This window comes from Oncorhynchus mykiss, chromosome 8 (assembly GCF_057628025.1).
Source record: "Oncorhynchus mykiss isolate SJ-2025 chromosome 8, ASM5762802v1, whole genome shotgun sequence".
In the NCBI taxonomy this organism is placed as follows: Eukaryota; Metazoa; Chordata; class Actinopteri; order Salmoniformes; family Salmonidae; genus Oncorhynchus; species Oncorhynchus mykiss.
The window spans coordinates 27,309,999-27,326,285 of record NC_143029.1 but is presented as its reverse complement, the minus strand read 5'-3'; the positions used below and the strand labels follow the sequence as shown (position 1 = coordinate 27,326,285).

General features: G+C 44.9%; 1 protein-coding gene across 1 annotated transcript in view; it reads right to left on the bottom strand.

The window, feature by feature from the left end:
• kcnh5a (potassium voltage-gated channel subfamily H member 5a) overlaps positions 1-16,287 on the bottom strand; it is a 76,935-nt gene that overhangs the window by 31,643 nt on the left and 29,005 nt on the right. The window contains exon 5 of the mRNA XM_090183044.1: positions 8,218-8,417. Within this exon, the coding sequence (XP_090039170.1) occupies positions 8,218-8,417 (200 nt within the window). The remainder of the gene's footprint in view (positions 1-8,217; positions 8,418-16,287) is intronic.

Sequence of the window (16,287 nt, the reverse complement as noted above, 5' to 3'; positions counted from 1 at the left end):
TGATGTACTGGGCCGTACACACTACCCTCTATAGCGCCTTACTGTCAGATGCCGAGCAGTTAACTTACCAGGCGGTGATGCAACCGGCCAGGATGCTCTCGATGGTGCAGCTGTAGAACTTTTTGAAGATCTGGGGACCCATGCCAAGTCTCTTGAAGGGGAAAAGGTATAGTCGTGCTCTTCACAACTGTCTTTGTGTGTTTGGACCATGATAGTTCATTGGGGATGTGGACAACAAGGAACTTGAATCTCTCGACCCGCTCCACTACAGCCCTGTCAATGTTAATGGGGCCTGTTCGGCCAGCCTTTTTCTGTAGTCCGCGAGCAGCTCCTTTGTCTTGCTCACATTGAGGGAGAGGTTGTTGTCATGCCACCACACTGCCAGTTCTCTGACCTCCTCCCTATAGGCTGTCTCATCATTGTCGATGATCAGGCCTACCACTGTTGTGCCGTCAGCAAACCTAACGATGGTGTTGGAGTTGTGTTTGGCCACGCAGTCGTGGGTGAACAGGGAGTACAGGAGGGAACTAAGTACAAACCCTTGAGGGGCCCCAGTGTTGAGGATCAGCGTGGCAGACATGTTGTTGCCAACCCTTACCACCTGGGGGACGGCCCGTCAGGAAATCCAGGATTCAGTTGCAGAGGGAGGTGTTTAGTCCCAGGGTCCTTAGCTTAGTGATGAGCTTCGTGGGCACTATGGTGTTAAACGCTGAGCTGTAGTCAATGAACAGCATTCTCACATAGGTGTTCCTTTTGTCCAGGTGGGAAAGGGCAGTGTGGAGTGCAATTGAGATTGTGTCATCTGTGGATCTGTTGGGGTGGTATACGAATTGGAGTGGGTCTAGGGTACCCGGGAGGATGCTGTTGATGTGAGCCATGACCAGCCTTTCAAAGCACTTCATGGCTACCGACGTGAGCGCTACAGGGTGGTAATCATTTAGGCAGATTACCTTCACTTCCTTTGGCACAGGGACTATGGTGGTCTGCTTGAAACATGTTGGTATTACAGACTCGGTCAGGGAGAGGTTGAAAATGTCAGTGAAGACTTGCCAGTTGGTCTGTGCATGCTTTGAGTACACATCCTGGTAATCTGTTTGGCCCTGTGGCTTTGTGAATGTTGACCTGTTTAAAAGTCTTGCTCACATCGGCTACTGAGAGCGTTATCACACAGTCATCCAGAACAGCTGGTGCTCTCGTGCATGCTTCAGTGTTGCTTGCTTCGAAGTGAGCATAAAAGGCAATTAGTTAATCTGGTAGGCTCACATCACTAGGCAGCTCGCGTCTGGGTTTCCCTTTGTAGTCCGTAATAGTTTTCAAGCCCTGCCACATCCGACTAGCATCAGAACCGGTGTAGTAGGATTCAATCTTAATCCTGTATTGACACTTTGCTTGTTTGATGGTTCGTCTGAGGGCATAGCGGGATTTCTTACAAGCATCCAAATTAGTGTCCCGCTCCTTGAAAGCGGCAGCTCTAGCCTTTAACCCGATGCTGATGTTGCCTGTAATCCATGGCTTCTGGTTGGGATATGTGCAGACGACGTCGTCGATGCACTTATTAATGAAGCCGATGACTAAAGTGTTATACTCCTCAATGCCATTGGATGAATCCCGGAACATATTCAAGTCTTTGCTAGCAAAACAGTCCTGTAGCGTAGCATCCGCGCCATCTGACCACTTCCGTATTGAGCGAGTCACTAGTACTTCCTCCTTTAGTTTTGATGTAAGCAGGAATCAAGAGGATATAATTATGGTCAGATTTGCCAAATGGATGGCGGTGGTGTTATGGTGAGTGAATGAGGACCCAAAAGCGAACTAACTTAAACAGAGCTTCTTTAATAACCAAACATAGGTAGGCTCAGATAGACCGGCAGATTCCGACAGGACAGGACAAGGTTACAGCAAACATGACGATAGTCTGGCTCAGGCATGAAACACAAACAAGAATCCGACAAGGACAGGAACAGAAACAGAGAGAGATATAGGGACCTAATCAGAGGGAAAAAGGGAACAGGTGGGAAACGGGGTGAATGGGTAGTTAGAGGAGACAAGGAACAGCTGGGAGAAAGCGGGGGAGAAAAGGTAACCTAACAACGACCAGCAGAGGGAGACAGGGTGAAGGGAAAGGACAGAGACAAGACACAACATGACAGTACCCCCCCACTCACCGAGCGCCTCCTGGCGCACTCGAGGAGGAAACCTGGCGGCAACGGAGGAAATCCTCGATCAGCGCACGGTCCAGCACGTCCCGAGAGGGAACCCAACTCCTCTCCTCAGGACCGTACCCCTCCCAATCGACAAGGTACTGGTGACCACGGCCCCGAGGACGCATGTCCAAAATCCTGCGGACCCTGTAGATGGGTGCGCCCTCGACAAGGATGGGGGGGGGGGGGGGGAAGACGAGCGGGGGCGCGAAGAACGGGCTTAATACAGGAGACATGGAAGACCGGGTGGACGCGACGAAGGTATCGCGGAAGAAGAAGTCGAACTGCGACAGGATTAATGACCCGAGAAATACGGAACGGACCAATGAACCGCGGGGTCAACTTGCGAGAAGCCGTCTTAAGGGGAAGGTTCTGAGTGGAGAGCCAAACTCTCTGACCGCGACAATATCTAGGACTCTTAGTTCTACGCTTATTAGCAGCCCTCACAGTCTGCGCCCTATAACGGCAAAGTGCAGACCTGACCCTCTTCCAGGTGCGCTCGCAACGTTGGACAAAAGCCTGAGCGGAGGGGACGCTGGACTCGGCGAACTGAGATGAGAACAGCGGAGGCTGGTACCCGAGGCTACTCTGAAAAGGAGATAGCCCGGTCGCAGACGAAGGAAGCGAGTTGTGGGCGTATTCTGCCCAGGGGAGCTGTTCTGACCAAGACGCAGGGTTGCGAAAAGAAAGACTGCGTAAGATGCGACCAATAGTCTGATTGGCCCGTTCTGCTTGACCGTTAGACTGGGGGTGAAAGCCGGAAGAGAGACTGACGGAAGCCCCAATCAAACGGCAAAACTCCCTCCAAAATTGAGACGTGAATTGCGGACCTCTGTCCGAAACGACGTCTGACGGAAGGCCATGAATTCTGAAAACATTCTCGATGATGATTTGTGCCGTCTCTTTAGCAGAAGGAAGCTTAGCAAGGGGAATGAAATGAGCCGCCTTAGAGAACCTATCGACAACCGTAAGAATAACAGTCTTCCCCGCTGACGAAGGCAGTCCGGTGACAAAATCTAAGGCGATGTGAGACCACGGTCGAGGGGGAATAGGAAGCGGCCTGAGACGGCCGGCAGGAGGAGAGTTACCGGACTTAGTCTGCGCGCAGACCGAACAAGCAGCCACGAAACGACGCGTGTCATGCTCCCGGGTGGGCCACCAAAAACGCTGGCGAATGGAAGCAAGCGTACCCCGAACGCCAGGGTGGCCGGCTAACTTGGCAGAGTGAGCCCACTGAAGAACGGCCAGACGAGTAGGAACGGGAACGAAAAGAAGGTTCCTAGGACAAGCGCGCGGCGACGGAGTGTGAGTGAGCGCTTGTTTTACCTGCCTCTCAATTCCCCAGACAGTCAACCCGACAACACGCCCCTCAGGGAGAATCCCCTCGGGGTCAGTGGAGGCTACTGAAGAACTGAAGAGACGAGACAAAGCATCAGGCTTGGTGTTCTTAGAGCCCGGACGATAAGAAATCACGAACTCGAAACGAGCGAAAAACAGCGCCCAACGCGCCTGACGCGCATTAAGTCGTTTGGCAGAACGGATGTACTCAAGGTTCCTATGGTCAGTCCAAACGACAAAAGGAACGGTCGCCCCCTCCAACCACTGTCGCCATTCGCCTAGGGCTAACCGGATGGCGAGCAGTTCGCGGTTACCCACATCATAGTTACGTTCCGACGGCGACAGGCGATGAGAAAAATACGCGCATGGGTGGACCTTGTCGTCAGAGAGGGAGCGCTGAGAAAGAATGGCTCCCACGCCCACCTCTGACGCGTCAACCTCGACAACGAACTGTCTAGAGACGTCAGGTGTAACAAGGATAGGAGCGGATGTAAAACGATTCTTGAGGAGATCAAAAGCTCCCTGGGCGGAAACGGACCACTTAAAGCACGTCTTGACAGAAGTAAGGGCTGTGAGAGGAGCTGCCACCTGACCGAAATTACGGATGAAACGACGATAGAAGTTCGCGAAGCCGAGAAAGCGCTGCAGCTCGACGCGTGACTTAGGGACGGGCCAATCAATGACAGCTTGGACCTTAGCGGGATCCATCTTAATGCCTTCAGCGGAAATAACAGAACCAAGAAATGTGACGGAGGAGGCATGAAAAGTGCACTTCTCAGCCTTCACAAAAAGACAATTCTCTAAAAGGCGCTGGAGGACACGTCGAACGTGCTGAACATGAATCTGGAGTGACGGTGAAAAAATCAGGATATCGTCAAGGTAAACGAAAACAAAGATGTTCAGCATGTCTCTCAGGACATCATTGACTAATGCCTGAAAGACAGCTGGAGCGTTAGCGAGGCCGAAAGGAAGAACCCGGTATTCAAAGTGCCCTAACGGAGTGTTAAACGCCGTCTTCCACTCGTCCCCCTCCCTGATGCGCACGAGATGGTAAGCGTTACGAAGGTCCAACTTAGTGAAAAACCTGGCTCCCTGCAGGATCTCGAAGGCTGAAGACATAAGAGGAAGCGGATAACGATTCTTCACTGTTATGTCATTCAGCCCTCGATAATCTATGCAGGGGCGCAGAGACCCGTCCTTCTTCTTGACAAAAAAAAACCCCGCTCCGGCGGGAGAGGAGGAGGGGACTATGGTACCGGCGTCAAGAGCTACAGACAAATAATCTTCGAGAGCCTTACGTTCGGGAGCCAACAGAGAGTATAGTCTACCCCGGGGGGGGGTGGTTCCCGGAAGGAGATCAATACTACAATCATACGACCGGTGTGGAGGAAGAGAGGTGGCCCTGGACCGACTGAACACCGTGCGCAGATCGTGATATTCCTCCGGCACCCCTGTCAAATCACCAGGCTCCTCCTGTGAAGAAGAGACAGAGGAAACAGGAGGGATAGCAGACATTAAACATTTCACATGACAAGAGACGTTCCAGGAGAGGATAGAATTACTAGACCAATTAATGGAAGGATTATGACAAACTAGCCAGGGATGGCCCAAAACAACAGGTGTAAAAGGTGAACGAAAAATTAAAAAAGAAATGGTTTCACTATGATTACCAGAAACAGTGAGGGTTAAAGGTAGCGTCTCACGCTGAATCCTGGGGAGAGGACTACCATCCAGGGCGAACAAGGCCGTGGGCTCCTTTAACTGTCTGAGAGGAATGTCATGTTCCCGAGCCCAGGTCTCGTCCATAAAACAGCCCTCCGCCCCAGAGTCTATTAAGGCACTGCAGGAAGCTGACGAACCGGTCCAGCGTAGATGGACCGACAAGGTAGTGCAGGATCTTGAAGGAGAGACAGGAGTAGTAGCGCTCACCAGTAGCCCTCCGCTTACTGACGAGCTCTGGCCTTTTACTGGACATGAAGTGACAAAATGACCAGCGGAACCGCAATAGAGACAGAGGCGGTTGGTGATTCTCCGTTCCCTCTCCTTAGTCGAGATGCGGATACCTCCCAGCTGCATGGGCTCAGCACCCGAGCCGGCAGAGGAAGATGGTAGTGATGCGGAGAGGGGGGCGACGGAGAGCGCGAGCTCCTTTCCACGAGCTCGGTGACGAAGATCAACCCGTCGCTCAATGCGAATAGCGAGTTCAATCAAGGAATCCACGCTGGAAGGAACCTCCCGGGAGAGAATCTCATCCTTTACCTCTGCGCGGAGACCCTCCAGAAGACGAGCGAGCAAGGCCGGCTCGTTCCAGCCACTGGAGACAGCAAGAGTGCGAAACTCAATAGAGTAGTCTGTTATGGATCGATTGCCTTGACATAGGGAAGACAGGGCCCTGGAAGCCTCCTCCCCAAAAACAGATCGATCAAAAACCCGTATCATCTCCTCCTTAAAGTCCTGATACTGGTTAGTACACTCAGCCCTTGCCTCCCAGATTGCCGTGCCCCACTCACGAGCCCGTCCAATAAGGAGAGATATGACGTAGGCGACACGAGCAGTGCTCCTGGAGTAAGTGTTGGGCTGGAGAGAAAACACAATATCACACTGGGTGAGGAACGAGCGGCATTCAGTGGGCTCCCCAGAGTAACACGGCGGGTTATTGATTCTGGGCTCCGGAGATTCGAAAGCCCTGGAAGTGGCCGGTGGATCGAGGCGGAGATGGTGAACCTGTTCTGTGAGGTTGGAGACTTGGGTGGCCAGGGTCTCAACGGCATGTCGAGCAGCAGACACTTCCTGCTCGTGTCTGCCTAGCATCGCTCCCTGGATCCCGACGGCTGAGTGGAGAGGATCCGAAGTCGCTGGGTCCATTCTTGGTCGGATTCTTCTGTTATGGTGAGTGAATGAGGACCCAAAAGCGAACTAACTTAAACAGAGCTTCTTTAATAACCAAACATAGGTAGGCTCAGATAGACCGGCAGATTCCGACAGGACAGGACAAGGTTACAGCAAACATGACGATAGTCTGGCTCAGGCATGAAACACAAACAAGAATCCGACAAGGACAGGAACAGAAACAGAGAGAGATATAGGGACCTAATCAGAGGGAAAAAGGGAACAGGTGGGAAACGGGGTGAATGGGTAGTTAGAGGAGACAAGGAACAGCTGGGAGAAAGCGGGGGAGAAAAGGTAACCTAACAACGACCAGCAGAGGGAGACAGGGTGAAGGGAAAGGACAGAGACAAGACACAACATGACAGGTGGAGAGCTTTGTATGCATCTCTGTCTGTGGAGTAAAGGTGATCTAGAGTTTTTTTTTTACTCTGGTTGCACTTGTGAGATGCTGGTACACATTTGGTAAAACTGATTTCATTTTGCCTGCATTAAAGTCCCCGGGCACTAGGAACGCCGCTTCTGGACAAGCATTTTCTTGTTTGCTTATAGCATTATAGAGTTGGTTGAGTGCGGTCTTCGTGCCCGCATCGGTCTGTGGTGGTAAATAGATGGCTACGAATAATATAGATTAAAACTCTCTTGGTAGATAGTGTGGTCCACAGCTTATCGTAAGGTACAGGCGAGCATTGCGCACCAACTGTTATTGACAAATAGACCCCCAACCCTCGTCTTACCAGATGTAGCTTCTTCTCTGTTCTGCCGGTGCATGGAAAATCCCGCCAGTTCTATATTATCCGTATCGTCATTCAGCCACAACTCGGTGAAATATAAGATATTACAGTTTTTAATGTCCCACTGGTAGGATAATCGTAGGTCATCAATTTTATTTTCCAATGATTGCATGTTAGCAAGTAGAACGGACGGCAGTGGGAGTTTACTCGCTCGCCTACGGATTCTCAGAAGACAGCTCGACCTGCGCCCCCTTTTCCTCCGTCTTTTCTTCATGCAAATGACGGGTATTTGGGCCTGTTCTCGGGAAAGCAATATATCCTTCTCGTTAGAGGAAAAAGCTTCTTCCAGTTCGTGTTGAGTAATCACTGTTCTGATGGCCAGAAGGTATTTTCTGTCATAAGAGACGGTTGCAGCAACATTATGTACCAAATAAGTAAAAAAACAAGTCACAAATAACGCAAAACAAATTACACAGTTGGTTAGGAGCATATAAAAGTCAGCCATCCTCTTCGACGCCATCTTACTTGTATGTAAAAGCAACCAGTACATATAGGAATACAAGCTCAGACTGGTATTCAAAGGCTGCGTTTAGACAGGCAGCCACAATTCTGACATTTTCTCCACTAATTGGTCTTTTGACCAACCACATTCCCAAGACTGCTCTAATTTCCCCACTACAAAATCTACAACTTGAGCAGGAATGAGATGGGCAGTGTTCAGCCATAGTCTTTGCATATTACTTTCACAGTGGAGACCGCCCTCGATGAGCCTTAAGGTAAAGTTTGTGAAATTCCATAACCATTTGCAGAGGAAAACCATGCACCAGCATAACTTTTCCCAAGACTGCTCCAACAATTATTTAGTTCTAAGTCCCATTCCTTGTAAAGGAAACACAAAAAATGACCAACAAATGAGGCTGTGAGTCCCATTAAGATGCCACCAATGTGCCAGTTTCAATATTGGTATCACAGTGGTATCACAATCTCTCTACACAAGACCCTGAAACAGAGACAGGAGATCTAGGACTGAAATAACAATATGGTTTCTGCCCACTTACCCTATCTGTGTCAATGCCCTTGGACATGGCCCAAGTAGAGACGATGTAATCCATGACCCTCTCGCTCAGTCCCTTTGGCACCTGGTAAAGTTTGAGAAAGTCACGCACATTGTTGAGCATCTCGTGGTAGCGGTTAGTGTTGGTGTACATCTGCTGGAAGATGGTGGTGACGTTCCCAAAAATGGTGGCATACAGTAGGGCTGGAACACAAATAGGCAGAGGGAGGGGTTATTAGCAACATGCATTGCAAGAATGGAGTGGTGTGTGCTTGAGTGTTCCAATGCTAACAGGAGTGCTGCTTACATAGGTGGTAGTGAAGCCATTTGTAGTATATATAAACATGTCAGCACATTAAGTAATCATGGGTTATGGCACTTAGCTCAGTCATTACTGTAAGAGGAACACTAGCCTATAAATAAATACATTTACTTTGGTTTTGGGATCATAATTTGTCTGTAAGGGCTGGAGTTGGCTGGAGTTGGCCTAGCTCAGGCCTAAACTCATCGGCCACTAAAGGCCAGGCTTTAGTTTTTAGGCCCAATCAAAACTCTACTCCACTTTTGATTGTCTAATCGAATGTAAAAGGATCCAGTACATACAGGGATACAAGCTCAGACTGGTATTCAAAGGCTGCGTTTAGACAGGCAGCAAAAACTAATTGGCCTTTTGACCAACCACATCAACCACTTTTTCAAAGCTGATCAGATTGGTCATAAGATCCATTAGTGAAAAATATCAGAATTGGGTTGCCTGTCTATACGCAGCCAAACAAACCGTAACAACTGACATCGAACTGCACTTGACTTTTAAAGGCAATTTCCCTGACATTTGTGGAGATACGATTGTAGGTAAACAGAGGATGACTCAAGCATCAATTACTTTTAAAAATCAGGTGCAGTGTGGTTTTGCGTATTGCGGTTCGTTTGAATCCCGACTTAATGTATTCCTCCCACAGCCAAAATGACTAGCTTTGTTTCATGTCTGCCTGTAAAAATGTTTTAGTTAACCTTTATTTAACTAGGCAAGTCAGTTAAGAACAAATTCTTATTTACAATGATCCCCTGACCCCTGAATCCTTTCCACAACGTTCATGGAATGGTGCGGGATAGTTGTTGTGGCTCTGGAACATTCTCAGCACATTTAAGGAACATGATGAAAACATACTTCTCTTGGTATTTTATTACTTTAACAGAACGTTTCCTAAAAGTTCAAGCATGGTTACCTTTCAAATTACATTTTTGGTAATGTTCCAGGAACATTCTACAACTCATTTGACATTGGGAATATTCTTAAATAGTTCAGAGGACGCTAAGAATCAAAGTTCTTCTGTGGGAATTTCAGTACTTCAATATAACGTTCCCTACATGTTTCTTATGGTTCTATTTAAAGTTATGTTCTCAAATTGATCTTACGTTAAGAAACAACGTTCTTCTTTGGGAATTTCAGAGAACGTTCTAAGAATGTTATTTAAAAACATACATTCCATTCTCAATGTCAACAAAACTCACTCTATCCTCTATCTTGTTAAGTGTGTTCAGGTGTGTTGGCCATGCCCACTAACTGGCCACACATGATCTTAATGAGCATGTGTTTCCTTTGAAATGGGGTCTGTTTGAATAGACTAAAATGAACAGCTTTTCTGAGGGGAAAAAAACAACATTGCATGCTAGCGCCATCCTGGTGGCACAGTGGACTGATTCCATGGATAGAGAACAGAAGAGCATTGGGTCGAATCTCACTGACACCGTGTGCTTGGAGTTAAAAACAGTTAACCTAAGCTAGCAGTATTATTGAAACATTGTCACGTCCTGACCATAGAAAGCTTTTATTTTCTATGGTAGAGTTCTATGGTAGGTTGTTCTAGTTTATATTTTCTATGTGGAGTTCTAGGTTAATTTTCTATGTTGGTGATTTGTATGATTCCCAATTAGAGGCAGATGGTTATCGTTGTCTCTAATTGGGGATCATACTTAACTAGCATTTTTTCCACCTGTGGGTTATGGGATATTGTTCATGTTCAGTTGCCTGTTAGCACTGCATTGTCGCCACGGTTCGTTTATTCTTTATTTGTTTTGTATTTGCTTAAGTTTCACTTTATACATAAAAATTATGTGGAACTCTACGTACACTGCGCCTTGGTCCGACCATCACTATTACGAACGACGTGACAGTTATTAAAAAACCTCACAAAATTTTGAGAATGTTCTCAGAAAGTTATTTAACTACCTTCAAATAACCTATAATTTCGGTTCTAAGGAACGTTAATTTCACCTCCCAGGAAAACATTCAGGGAACCATAGTAACCTCCCTGCAACCTAAAAATGTACGTTCTCAGAACAAGCTACATTTTCACTTCTGTTCTCAGAACATTTAAAAAAAACTGTAAGGAAACGAATGGCTTCATTCCCAGAACCAATGGGAAACCAAAAATGTACGTTCCCACAACTTCCAAGGAACCAAATGTGATAGCTGGGCATTGTTGTCTATTTGCACATCCATTGCAATAAGAAGCAGAAGACACAATAACAAACTGCCTCCAATTACATGAGCTAAAATGAGTCAGTAGTGCATTTGCAAGCCTTGAGCATAAATAAACCTCTTGGGAACTGTATTTTAAATAGACAACAATTAGCTTTTCCATTACACTCTGTAACTCCCCTGTGAAGTACAAACAAGTAGCCGTTCGATATAGACATGTCCTAATATGGAATGTACATTTGCTCAGCAGGAATACTGCATGCTGGAAGTTGCAATGACCCAAATGAGTCAGTTAGTATTGCTTATCATGAATTCTATCCACTCTGGGGAATGAGGATAACCTCTACTCTGTTCTTTGGGTGGTTTATCTATCTAACTTGAGGAGTCTATGTTCATTCATCACATCTAGGCCTCCAGGCAGCCAGGCACAATCCACTTCTGCACCTTATTTTCTCCTTTCCTTCTTTCCTCCTCTTTCCACCCTTGCCAGGCCGTCATTGTAAATAAGAATTTGTTCCGAACTGACGTGCCTGGTTAAATGCAATGCTGATGACAACTGCCTCTGTGGATTTCTATACATTTGTAATGCTTCTGACATGGGGGATGATAGGTTATTAATGTGCTTGCTGAAGGCAAGGCCACTCTAGATTTCTTACATATTTTGTGTTATTATTATTCTGCCTGCTCTAGCACTTAAAAGATTTAAGCTATAAACATGAAACCAACTATTAAATGTGCAGATGGCCCCCGCTTAGATTGTTTAAGAAAATATTTTTGATAGCCATTCTAAATGTTAAAAAACTTTAAATTCTTAATTCATTGATATAGTTCTTACTAATAACCCTCATAAATACATGCCTAGGGGGGGTCTTTGCTTATGATCTCAGTGATCACTGCCCTATAGTGTGTATTAGAGACACTATGCAACAAAAAAAAGTCTGAACCTTGTCTAATAAAGAATAACACTACAATGTTGCTAGTTTTGTTGCCACACCCTTATTTATGAACTTTTTAAGGCTGTGAAGTTTCTTTTTGAGTTTGATTAAAAATGACTTTGAGTCTTGCGCTCTTGGTGGATCGGTTTGATTGGTTTAGTTACAGACTCATAGGGTTGTGTTTCTCTTGTCTTATTCTGATCTTTGAGACAATATCATTTTGAGTTAAGCAAATATTATACCAGTGTGATTATTTGGTTCCGATTACATTTATAAGGGACACAAACAAACAACAAAGGCTTCAGTTCTCTATAGTTACTTTCAGTTTTCTACAGTTTGAACCTGTTTTGAAATAACTCGTCGCCTCCGATTTAGGTAAAACAGCCTTTCGTTTTTATGAGCCGTACACTTGGAACACATTCCTGAATACCCTACGTTTGGACGCTCTTGTGCCTTTTAGGCATTTTAGGGTATTGGTAAAGGAACTGTTCTTCGACAAAGGGACCTGTTTAATTTGTTAAAATGGTATTTATGTATTGTTGCAGTTCTCATGCTTCTGCCTTTGTTTGTTGTAATTTGTATCACTAGTTCCTTATTATGTACCTAATATTTTCTTATTTTTTTTGTGAAGCAGGGCTCCTTTAAAGTATAATTTTAATGCTGTGAATCAGGGTGAACATTACACACAGATTGAGAAGACATGCTACAATTGCCTTCTCTTAGCTGGACTAGCATATGACTTACTGATCTGAACTGGCAGAATTACATTCATCCTGCTTTCTTGTAGTTTCAATTGAAGTACCATTCCAAGTCAATAACACACTCTCATCACAGTGCAGTAACCGGGACCCTGAGGCAATGGAAACTAAAGCACCATAGTCTCAGATTATTGTGCAATTGCTCTGTAATGGCGGATGATTTGTATGGATTGCAGTGCAACTCCTAATACATTGGGGGAGAGTCTTTCGGCACGCCAGTAAAAGTACTCATATCCGCCTTGGACAGACCTCAAGTGGTCCATCTGTAGACGACAAGTGATTGCTTTGAGAATAGAGGCTGTGCTGACTAGCCTGCAGCATCCTGTCTTACTCACAAAGAATGAGCATCCTTTTAGATTTGGTCAAATGTATTACTCTTTCCGTGAGACCAGAGACGCATGTGACTATAAACTCAGAGAAACTAATGTTCTAATGTAGATGACACTTGGGAATTTGGGGTAAAGAATAGATTTGGTAAAATGCTCTACTCTTTATGTGAGACCGGAGACCTGTGTCTAGAAACTCCAAGAAACTCAAGAAACCATTGTTGTAAGAGAACAATGGAAATTTGTAAAGAATACAAATGTTGCAGTGAGTATTGATGTTGTAGATAGACCTGAAATAATCAATTGTTCAGTGGGGGATGGTGAGGAAATTGGGTAGTAACCTGTCATAATATGATCATAACACTGTCATGACGCATATATTTAGACCTGTTATGACATATATTGCGTTATTTTATGGCTGGTTATGACCAATACAAAAGATTGTAAAAAGCGGCCTCCCGAGTGGCGCAGCAGTCTAAGGCCCTGCATCGCAGAGCTAGAGGCGTCACCACAGATCCGGGTTCGATCCAGGGCTGTGTCACAGCCGGCCACGACCGGGAGACCCCTGAGGCGGCACACAATTGGCCCAGCGTCATCCGGGTTTGGGGAGGGTTTGGCCGGCCGGATGTCTTTGTCCCATCGCACTCTAGCGACTCCTTCTGACGGCCGGGGGGCGCATGCACACTGACTTCAGGTCGCCTTCTGTGCGGTGTTTCCTCCGACACATTGGTGTGGCTGGCTTCCGTGTTAAGCGAGCAGTGTGTCAAGAAGCAGTGCGGTTTGGCGGGGTCGTGTTTCGAAGGACGCATGCCTCTCGACCTTCGCCTCTCCCGAGTCCATACGGGAGTTGTAGCGATGGGACAAGACTGTAACTATCAATTGGATATCACACAACTGGGGAGAAAAAAGGATAAAAAATTATAAATACATTTTTAAAAAGTGTAAAAAGCAACAAAACCTACCACGGTAGTTATTTTATGGCTGGTTATGACACCTACATAAAAGTATGAAAATGTACCACACAAGACAAAACAGTCCATTCCACCATAGCCTATAGGGTTCTGAAATTGGCCATATTAAATCATTATTGTACAGTGCATTCGGAAAGTATTCAGAACCCTTCCCTTGTTCCATATTTTGTTATGTTACAGCCTTATTCTAAAATGTATTAAATAAAAACATTTCCTCATCAATCTACACACAATACCCCATAATGACAAAGCGAAAACAGTTTTTGCCAAAGGTGCTTTAACAAAGTACTGAGTAAAGGGTCTGAATACTTATGTAAATGTGATAGTTTTTTTATTTGTAATAAATTAGCAAACATTTGTAAAAACCTGTTTTTGATTTGTCATTATGAGGTATTGTGTGGAGATTGATGAGAAACATTTTTTTAATCAATCAAAAATGTGGAAAAAGTCAAGGGGTCTGAATACCTTCCAAATGCACTGTAATTGCGCACACATTGATGTCACACATGCACCTACCCCAATGCTCTGTTTCTGATGGCTGGGATGAATGCAAGAGCAGATTTCAGGAGCAGGACAAGACACCCTCTTTTTGACTGATGACTCATATAAGGGCATGTACGTGATAGACCTATCTGGATTATATGATTATGATGGTCATAATGCTTCTTGACAGTGTCACAAAGGGCATGTTCTTAGTCAAAGTCAAGTGACACAGGATGGTCATAATGCTTTTCACAAGTTAGTAAAAATATGATGGAGAAAAAAATCATGACTGAAAAGAATTCTTCACAACAACAACAAAGTTCTAAAGAAAAAAACTTTCTCTTGGCAGGGAAAAAAAATGGAGTAAATGTGGGTTTTGACACTCTTGTAGGTGTCATAACCAGCCATAAAATACTGCAATACATGTCATAACAGGTGTAAATATATGAGTCATGACAATGTTATGCTACTGTTATGACATGGTTGTGACCATAACCACATAACCACATAAGGTGTTATGACTCTTAGTGTCAAGTAAAGTGTTACCGGAAGTTGATCAAAACCAATGGCCAAACAACCTAGAGATGCATTACCCAACATTAAAAGGTTCAATATGTTGAACCGCCATGAACTGCTTTCTAAAATTCTAAAATGTTCGCCATATTTCAGGTTATGTTCAAAAACAAGCAATGTACAGAGTAGATTGGGCTTGGTGGGCCAAAATATAATCTGAGTGGTGGGCTGCGAGCCAAATAAATAGACATTTTGTATTTAGTAATATAAAAAGGTAAACAATACCTTTTTAGGGTCTTTAAACAATACCTTTTTAGTAAGAAATCATAAAGTCACACTTCAAACAATCAAATTGTAGCCATATAACTTAACACATAAAAACACATTGAGTACCAGTATTAAAGATACAATGTAAAAAAATGTAACCATTGTGGCACAGAAACTGCAACCACGTTTCTATGTTCATAAGGCTATTAACTTAATATATGTTTCAAATGACTTGAATATGGGAAAGGTGTAACAATTTGTATTAGCAGCAGTAAGTCCCTGAAATGCATCAAGAAAGGTATTGGAAAGTTAATAATGGAAGCTCATTGGGCAGAAGCGACTCTAGCCTTTTAGGGGCCCTAGGCAAGATTTGGTTGGTTAGTGAAAGTAAAAAGATTCAAAAACAAAACTTAAGAAGGGGAAGCATAGAAATAGCACATAGAGAATGGATCTACCGCTTATCAGACTTGCTTTCAATGAGAATGACAGATCTATAATTCCCAATTACTGCATATCTGAATTATATTGGGCCGCGCACAAAGCAACATAATGCAGCGTTTGCAAGTTAACATCCGCGTTCCAGACCATCTGCAAAGCTGCACAGTTAACTAATGATTGAATCAAGTCATCAAGATCAGAGGTTCCCAACTTTCTATTTTCCAGGGACCACCAAATCACCGTCAAAAGCTCATTAAGACCACCATTCGCGGAGTCAAATAATTTCATTACATAAAATGTCTTGCCTATCAAATGTATAGTCAATTTTATCAGTGAATGTAGCAAAACGATTATTATTATAAACAATTGGCATTGCGAAAAGTATCGTAAAATTGCTTCTAATACCAATAATAATACCAACAATTATTATTGTTTGATGAAAAACAATCTATTAAAAAGAAGAATTTGCCGACCACCTGCAGTACCCCGGGTCTGCGGACCACAGGTTGAAAACCACTGATCTAGATTGCAGTTGGGCATCAGACTGCAATGCCATATTGATGTGGTAACTGACATGTTAATCACTTATCCAGGCATTATGAGAGTTGGGGCACGACTGCAATGTAGGTAGAAACGACCAATCGCGGCTGATCTTTTGAGTGGATCAGGGCTTCAAATCAAATGGACCTCTGTCCTTGTCGGGGCTATATTTATGAGCAGAGTAGTGGGCTGTTCAATGTATAGCTAATGAAATGGGTGGGTTGAAACTCCCTCCTCTCCACCCAGAACATTCCAGCCCCTGGCCTCAGACAGCTCCTGTTGTCTAACTCTTCATTATTCAACTTCCCCTTTCAGTCATTTAATAGACAGCAGTCCTTACACCGCTGTCTAATTACGTCCC